At 45.0% G+C, this 8,983-nt stretch overlaps 1 protein-coding gene across 1 annotated transcript; it reads right to left on the reverse strand.

Annotated features, from left to right (window-relative positions):
* Positions 1 to 1,377: 1,377 nt before the first annotated feature.
* On the reverse strand, positions 1,378 to 7,889 carry MBOAT4 (membrane bound O-acyltransferase domain containing 4). The gene is made up of 3 exons (XM_061177468.1): positions 7,771 to 7,889; positions 4,780 to 5,004; positions 1,378 to 2,344 (listed from the first exon to the last, which is right to left on the reverse strand). The coding sequence occupies exons 1-3, from the start codon at positions 7,887 to 7,889 to the stop codon at positions 1,378 to 1,380; spliced, it is 1,311 nt and encodes a 436-aa protein (XP_061033451.1).
* Positions 7,890 to 8,983: the final 1,094 nt, after the last annotated feature.

Here is an 8,983-nt window from a genome sequence, read left to right on the forward strand (position 1 = left end):
GAAATCCTTGAGAAAATGAAAACATCAGGGATCAAATTGAAGAGAGAAGCTGCAGCCTGAAACACCGGTGGCAGGTGCATGAGCAAACACTACCCTAAAAGGTGGGAGCCGTGCCGGGGAGGCCCCGTACCACTGCGAGTGGTGGAACCTGGGGCCAGGACGGGCTTGGGCGACTCACAGGGGGATTACATGGGGTGCTGTAGTGGGAGCAGCCAAGCCAGCAGGTCCACCTGCATCACATACACACCCATCCCCGTCTCACGCCCTCTAGGGCGGGAAAAACCCGTATCCTCCAGTAGCAAGAATGAGAATACCCAAGTCCAGAAGACCAGCCATCACGGTACCCTGCTCGGTGGCATGTCTTTTTTGGCACTGAAAACACTGCCTCTCCCTTTGGGCGGGCTGCACATGCAGGAGCGGCAGGTGGTCTACCCAGGGTATCTCAGTAGCAAAGGGGGCTCCCAGGCAGGAACAACCAAGCAGTTCAGGAGAGCCCAGTGGAAGAAAACAAGTTCAGAGAATTTACCACCAAGGAAACAGTTGACAGAAGAAAAGATGCTCCATGCTTACAGTTTTGAGTACTGGAGCTATCCACTGGCCCAGAAGGTCACACCAAGTGCTGTACAAAATCTGGCTGATGAAGTCAAGTCACAGAACGTTTTACTTTTTTTGCACCCAGACCCAATTACGATTCCCCAGGACCAAACCTTGGAGAAAACACTACTTTATTTTTCCTCAACGCTCTTCTTCCTATAACAATAGATTTGATTCAAAGACACGTAGAATAATCTTATTACTGATAAACCTTTTTCCACAATGTGTCCTCTCCCTGTGGCATACTGTCCTGAGACAGTGAACCTAGAACCTGCTATCTGCATGGATGGGAAGAAAGGGAAAAGTATACCGAATACTCTACATCTCATGTGATGTTTTGCATTCCCACCTGAAACGTTACATGGCCCACCATCAGCATTTATTGATTCCACAGACTTTTGGAACCAGACACCAAGACTACAAAGTAATTGAAAAGGAAGGTGAATAGGAATTTGGGAGTAATATATACACACTACTACATGTAAAATAAACAACAAGGACCTACTGCCTAGCACTGGGAACTCTACTCAATATTTTGTAATAACCTATATGGCAAAAGAATCTGAAAAAGAATATATATATGTATAACTGAATCACTTTGTTGTATACCTGAAACTAATACAATATTGTAAGTCAACAATACTTCAGGTACATACATCCAATACTTAAAAAAAAAAAAACTTTTATCACGGAAAAGTGCAAACACCTGCATCTTCAAGGCGCCATCTGGTACTTTCTAAAGTCTGTTTCATGGGTGTATAAGATGAAAGTTGGGGAAAGATGTCAGTTAAATTTATGCTTTCTCTTCGCTAAAAAAAAAAGCAAAATACAGTACACCGTGGGAAAGACGCTGTTGTAAGAATTCCACAGCAGCCAGAGAGAGGAGAGGCTCCGGACCTCCACGGCCAGCATTATGTAGGAAATGATGAGCTGGGTGTGGGCCCAGGTGAGAATTCTGTAGAGCACCCGCATCGGCCAGGATCTGATGAACACATTGGCAAAGGTGTGAATCAGGTAGTCGGCTTCCACCATCACAGCCCAGCAGAGGAAACCAAACACCTGTCCCGGGTGGAGTCCGTGCCACCAAGCCGAGAAGACGAATGTCTGCAACAAGGGCCAGGTCCTGCCCTGCTGGAAAATGAGGCGTCGGAGCCACCGAGCTGTGCTCTGGTTCCACTTTCTGGTGAACAGTGCTATCCTGTGGGTTGTTTCCAGCGTCCAAATGTCCGCATCAGGGATGTATCCCTCCTCACCGGGGCTCTGACCAAACTCAGATCCAAAGCCCGCTGCGTAGAGGAGGGAGTCATCCAGCAGCCAGTGGGAGTAGTAGGTGAGTTTGAAGAGCCCGGCTGTGGACCACGTGACATAAACGCACTGCAGTTGCCGACAGTCCGTCAGTCCTGCGCCTGCGCTCACCGCCCGCCTCACCACGACCTTCAGACACTCTAGTCCCAGGATCTGCAGACCCCTCCGGGTCAGAGCCCAGAAAGAGTGCCTGGGATACAAACTGCTGGGCCCTTGAACACGAGCCTGAAATCTCTGGAAGGAACACAGGGGGCCTCCTAGGAGAGCAGGGAAGAAGAGCAAGTAGCTGAAATAGGGCAGAGCCTTCCACAGACGCTCAGACAAACAGCTCTTGTTCCTGACGCCTCCTGCTGCTGCTGCCGCCACTTTCCCCTCACGAATGTCCAGAGACAGGGATGTGACCCTCTGGGTCAAGAGCATGAGGGAAGAAAGAGTGATGCAGAACCTGAAAGAGATTTTTTTTTTTAATGTAAAAACACTCCACATTTACTTTATCCCCTTGCAGTGCCTCACACAAGACCCAATGGCAGGGACTTCCCTAGTGGTCCAGTGGCTAAGACTCCACGCTCCCAATGCAGGGGGCCCGGGTTTGATCCCTGGTCAGGGAACTAGATCCCGCACGCATGCTGCAACTAAGAGTCTGCATGCCGCAACTAAAGATCCCGCGTTCCACAACTAAGACCTAGCCCAGCCAAATAAATAAATATTAAAGAAAAAAAAGAAAAAGACCCAGTGGCAAATGGGTGGCTCTAAACAATTAAGACCAATCTCATGGCCTGCAGTTCCCCCACAAAGACTCTTGGATTAATCCAGAACCACAGGCTCCTCTGAGCAGGATGGAAAGGTAAATGGAGAAATGAATCATTAGAGAGGCAAATAAAAGAATGACAAGGAATATTACGGTGAAACGTTGATTACAGTATTTCTAAGAATACCTTATAAAGATTAGGATGGAGGATCAGGGAGAAATTTGTCACAGAAGAAACAAGACCTTAGTTCTGTTTGGTCTTAGTTCTTCCTATAGAGACTATAGGAATTTGGAGATTTGGACTATGAACCGGTCCCTGACTGCAAGATTCTGAAGGCTTTGGGATTCGGGCTGAGGAAGAGTGAGTCAAGCTAGAGGTTCAGGGTGTATGCTGAGTCATTAGCAATTTGAGGTGTGTTCTTAACCAATCACCTGACCTGTTCCTTCTTCACCATCACACAGTAGAGAAGATCCTGCTGACCATGGAGAAAATTAATGAAAATTACAGTGGCACACTCTACAATCAGGAACACTGTCCTGTGGGGAGAAAATGGCTCTGTTTCCCAACCGTTGCTGCTTCTGTGTCTGAGAACTTAAGAACAACGGACCTCCTTACTTGACCTATCAAACAGTAAGCGAAGTAGCCACCAAATGCCACTAACCCCTGTTCAGTCCTCTTCTGTTAAGGGCTGAATGTGTCCTCCCCCACCCCAAATTCATATGTTGGGGTCCTAACCTCCAGTACCTCAGAATGTGTGTATTTGGGGATGGGTCTTTAAGAGGTAATTAAGGTAAAATGAGGTCATGAGGGTGGGCCCTAACTCAAGATGACTGGTTTCCATATAAGAAGAGATAAGGACACAGACACACACAGAGGGAAGACCATGTGAAAGCAGAGGGAGAAGACGTTATCTACAAGCCAAGGAGAGAGGCCTCAGGAGAAGCTGAACCTGCCAACACTTTGATCTTGGACTTCCAGCCTCCAGAGGAAATAAATGTTCGCTGTTGAAGCCACCCTGTCTGCAGTACTTTGTATGAGAACCAGAGCAAACTAACACATCTTCCCGCTTCAGCTCAGGTTCAGCCTCCCTCCCGTCCAGCCAGATTCTGTTCAACTTGCTCCTCCAGCCCCTGTCGGGTCCGGGCTTCTTCCCGAAATCCTAAGTCGCCACATCCCAGTCAGTACTCCCCACTCCCTATGCACCCACCATCTCGCCTCTTCTTCAGAGAAGCAAGCCCTGGAGCATTTGGTGAAAACAGTCAGAATAAAGAATAGGATTCTGGGTGTGGGAGGGATGGCAGAGTAAGGCAACCAATGGCAGCTAGAATCAGAGAGGTGACCCCCTCGACAGGTCACCGCTCCAGTTCACCGAGCGACCATGAAGCCGGGCCAATGGTGATCACAGCGAGAGCCAGGAACAACAGGCTTCAGGATGGCAAAGATGCCTGTTTCCCTCTAATCCTGATGATCTCACTGACTCAGGAAAACACGTCCCTAGACTGTAATTAGCGCCCTATTTTTTTTTTTCCTGGATTGAGTGACTTCCCTTTTTCTGGGGGATGGAAGAGCTGAGTGTCAGTGAAAGTAGAACTCTTGCAGAGCAGGTGTGCGGGAAGGCAGCAAAGGTTTACGGTAGATTTATACCTTTCCTGTCCTACTGAAACAGCGGGGAGGCTGCCGGCTATGTGTCTAAACTGCCTACACTGAGGTGTGTGTACTGTGCTTAGTCACCTGCAGACCGGCCTCATCTGTAGGCCCTGGGACTCCTGGTTCACCCCCTTTCTCGGGCACAATGTGAATTACAGCTAGTGCCAGGCACTGTGCCATGCAGGCAGCACATGGTAGTTATTAGGAGATTAGTCATACAATTACACTTATATTCATTCATTAACTCTAACCTAAGAGGCTTGCAAGATAGGTATTGCTATCCCCCCAACACACACTTACACACACCCTTTATTTCAGAAAAAGACATTGAGGCTGAGAGAGGTTGACTGACTCACTCAAGATCACACTGCTGAGATGTGGAAGAATTTGGATTCAAACTCAATGCCCAGGTCCTCCCCACCAGCACCCCGGTGCAAGCAAACCCTGGTGGGCTCCGTAGGAACACAGGAACGGGCTGCTTTACCTCGTGGAAGGAGCTTCTTGCAGATAATACTCTGTATAGTGCAGACCCAGGTGGCACAGCGTCTGCCAGCTCATCTGAAAGAGGAAAGTCAGCCTGTGGACGTCCTGGGGGCCCAGCGAGTGGATCAGGACCACGGTGCACAGAGCGGGGATGAAGACCAGCACAGCGAAGGAACCCATGGCGGCTACTGCCAGGGCTCCTCCTCCCGCCAGGAGGAACAGGTACCTGGAACACAGAACGCCTTGGAGCAGTGCGACAGATGAGTCACTTCCCGTGGCAGCCCATCTGTGGAACCCAATGGAGGTGGGCGCCCCCTCACCCCTACAGAAGTCACACTGTTGTCACTCTGAAGTATTCCTCCTGTTCTTCTGAAGGAGAGAAACATGGAGGGTAGAGGCAGAGTCCATTTGTAAACCACTTCTGCAGGAGACAAATCTTAATTTCTACCTCTGGGACCCTGGGCACCCCTCTATGATGTCTGCCAGGCCAGTGGGGAGACACCTGCCCCCAACAATCCTGTGGGGACCGGTCTGGAATGCTTCCCAATAGGGCCACACGCAGCCCTGCGCTTGCTGCCCTACCAAAGTGATGGGAATCTAGGATCCAGGATCTAGAAGAACTCTAGACATCTCATACAGATGAGTCTCTTCCCCTTTCCACAGAGCTGAACCCCCTGGCCCTCAATGCCTCCCTTTGATAAGTGTTTGAAAACTCAATTACAAAGTCTTTAAGTGTATCGTTTAATAATTTTTGTCATCTGCATACATAGTTTAGCCTATTCTCCAAATTCATACAAATAAAATCATACAGTATTTGCTTATTTGAGTAAAGCTTCTATCATTAGTATAATATTTTGTTTTTTTAATTTATTGAAGTGTAGTTGATTTACAATGTTTCAGGTGTACAGCAAAGTGATTCAGTTATACATATGTATATTCTTTTTCAGATTTTTTTCTATCATAGGTTATTATAAGATATTGAGTGTAGTTCCCTGTGCTATACAGTAGGTTCTTGTTGTCTGTTTTATATATAGTAGTGTGTATATGTTAATCCCAAACTCCTAATTTATCTCTACCCCCTCCCCAGCTATCCCTTTGGTAACCATAAGTTTGTTTACTATGTCTGTGAGTCTATTGTCTATTTCTGTTTTGGAAATAAGTTCATTTGTATCATTTTTTAGATTCTACATATAAGTGATACCATGATATTTGTCTTTATATCTGCCCTTAATCCTTTCTACTGCACTTTAAGTTCTCATGACTTGGTGCTTTTTGTAATGTTGTAAATACCTACATCAATGAAGTGGTTTGTGGAGCATGCCTCCTTTGGAAGCCAGCGGATGCCCTCTGGATCTGCAGAGGCACCAGAGTTCCCATATTATGAGGACTTGGCTCTTCTTTCCACAGTATATGGAGATTTGTTTGTTTTTTCCTTTTAACTGGTGCCTAGTTAATAAATCTGAGCAAAGAGGCCAGAAAAAAAATCTGAAACAGGGACTGAGTGGTCAGGGACAGGAAAAGTGAATGAATCTCTATGTCACAGGGCGTAGATCATGGCTCCTTGGCCTGTGACGCACACGCCTTTGCAAGAATTTCTTTCTTTCTTGAGGGAGATGGCAGGTGCTTCAGTGTGCGAGGCTCTATTCCACAGGCCCTGGCCATTCCTGAGCTGCAGCCTATGCTTGGAATGACTCCTCCTCTACCCGCCCAAGCCTTCGCCTCCCTGCCATCGGAAAATAGGGGAGAACACTTACTCCTTACACAGCAGACGTGAAGCATGAAAGAGTGCTCTTCCCCAAAGCAACTGCCCTGGGGATTTGTAAACATTATTATGTCTACACATGTACAATGCAGGATGCATGATTTTTTGGAGTGCTTATTTTATTCTGGGCATTGGGCTAATAATTCCTTTATATGAAATATCTTCATTTAATCCTTAAAACAATCCCATGACGTAGGCATTATTATTTCCATTTTACAGATGAACTCAGAGAGTTTATTCACATACACAAGGACACTCAGGAAGTGAGGGACCAGGACTCACCAGGCTAACTCCCAAAGCCAGCAATCTTAACCTATGGGAATTAGCCCTTATTTTTGCACTTGTTTTGCTTTATTGTTTGTGATTCTTTCTCAATAGGAAACTTTTTTTTTTAACAACTGCTTCCCTCGTCTCCTAAACAAAGGTAAAGCGCCATCAACCAGTTGTGAAGATGTAATAACCTACCATAGTTTAATCGAACTCAGCCATCCTGGTTGCTAGAAACAGCTAGATTTTACTTACAAATCCCCAATATATAAAAATCCTAGTTTCCAAAATAAGTGAATTATTAAGAGGTAGAACTTTGGCAATGGATTTTCACTTTACAAAAGGATATTCCATAAAACCTTTTTTTAAAAATAGGGACTGTCTCTAATGTATTGAATTTACTAGGTATAAAAAAATCATTTCAATCAAGTTATCAAATCTCTAGTGACAGTAATTTCGGATCCCAGGTAGAGATGAAACTAATGGAACAAAATTTATTTTGACTTTTTTCATTTCTCTGAGAAATCATACAAAGGCATCAAAAAAATCACATAGTTGTATATTTAATAAAATTTAATTTTATTGAAAATGATAGAATTCCATGAAATTAAGACTGTTCAAGAACATCTGGGGCATATGGTTGATTTATAGATGCATCTATTTGGGGAATTCCTATATCACCCCAACATCCATCTCTCCCCCATTTACTTTCATCCTTTTCCCACTTAATGTGACCCTATCAAACTTTGGCTGAGTCAATGCAGACATGATGTCAATTTCCAGTTCCGATTCACTCTATTAGACATAATCATGATCAAGCAATCAATAATCGGTGGCAGTGATGATAACTTAAAAACAACCAGTGTAATTAGTATTTAATATTCACATCTGCACTCCAACCTGGGCTTTTTGATCTACTATAGTATTCATAGATGTAAGAGCAAAATTAGCCATCAAACCTACCTGGCATGAGTGGAAAATGAATCCATAATGCAGAGATAATTAAACAGAAGTGCAAAAGGAAAAGCAGCCCCTTGATAAAGTGATACAGGATGGAGGAAGAACAGCTGAAGCCAATCCATCATGAACTGGAACAAAAGATACTGTCCTTTCCAGAATCCTTAACTGATGCTTTCCTGGAAGTCTCAACCAGGTTCTCTCTGATCTTTTTATACGGTTTAGGGAGGCCTGGCTGAGCAAAAGGCAAACAAAAGCACTGGAGATAAGCAGTATAAAAGTTGGCTTTCTGATAAAGGGAACTCACTATAGAAACCAAAACGCATCTGGTGCTAGATTACCTAGTAAGGATATGTATGAAAAGCATTGCTTTCAGAAGTTCTGGTTTTGTTTATATACTGCAGTATTTGCCTTTCCAGTCATCTGACTTTCATATTCTTCTCACTAAGTAAATGGAAAATCTCATTTTCCAATTGTGGACAGTCAACTCACCCGATTGGGGAGGGGGAGCGAGAACACGAACTGTGAGGAAGGGAGGCGGGTCCCCCTCCCAACCATTTCCTCCTTAGGCTCTTTATACTATTTCCTTATGCTATTTCTTTTTTTTTTTAATAGTACCTAGTCATCACCCTTTATATACCTATTTCTTGATTAGTTTATTGCCCGTCTCCTTGCTACAATGTGAGCTCTGCAAGGGAGGAACTTTGTTTGGTTTATTGCTGTACCCCCCTACACATAGAACAGTGCTGGGTGCGTATGATGTACTCAGTAAGTACTTGTTAAAATTTGAAAGGTTTTAAGGAAGCTAAAGTGTGGAGAGGAACATTTAAAGAGAAGCTCTTCTTTAGGGTGTGGACAAGAAATCCAAGAGACACTGCCTACAAGCAAGACAAGAACAAGAGGCCATTTCTTGGCGGGTAGAGGTCCATCTACTGAGCCCAGAGCATTACAACGCCATCCCAGACCAGCTACTTTTCATCTCTGAAGGCACATGCAAGAGCAAGCAGCCTTAAATAAGGGATGGGAGAGTATAACCTGATTCAAAAGCATCTTAAGGGCAAGGACCCCCTGTTAGTGGGAGACAGCTCTGCACAGAAGAGAAAACATGAAAGAAAGCCTCCAATTAGCTAGGGAACTCTGAGCAAATCAGTCACCTCTCTGAGACTGAACACCTTCATCTTAAAATTCGATATAATAATGCCAGTTATTCAGCAGAATT

The sequence above is a fragment of the Eubalaena glacialis genome, chromosome 20 (genome assembly GCF_028564815.1).
Source record: "Eubalaena glacialis isolate mEubGla1 chromosome 20, mEubGla1.1.hap2.+ XY, whole genome shotgun sequence".
Lineage (NCBI taxonomy): Eukaryota > Metazoa > Chordata > Mammalia > Artiodactyla > Balaenidae > Eubalaena > Eubalaena glacialis.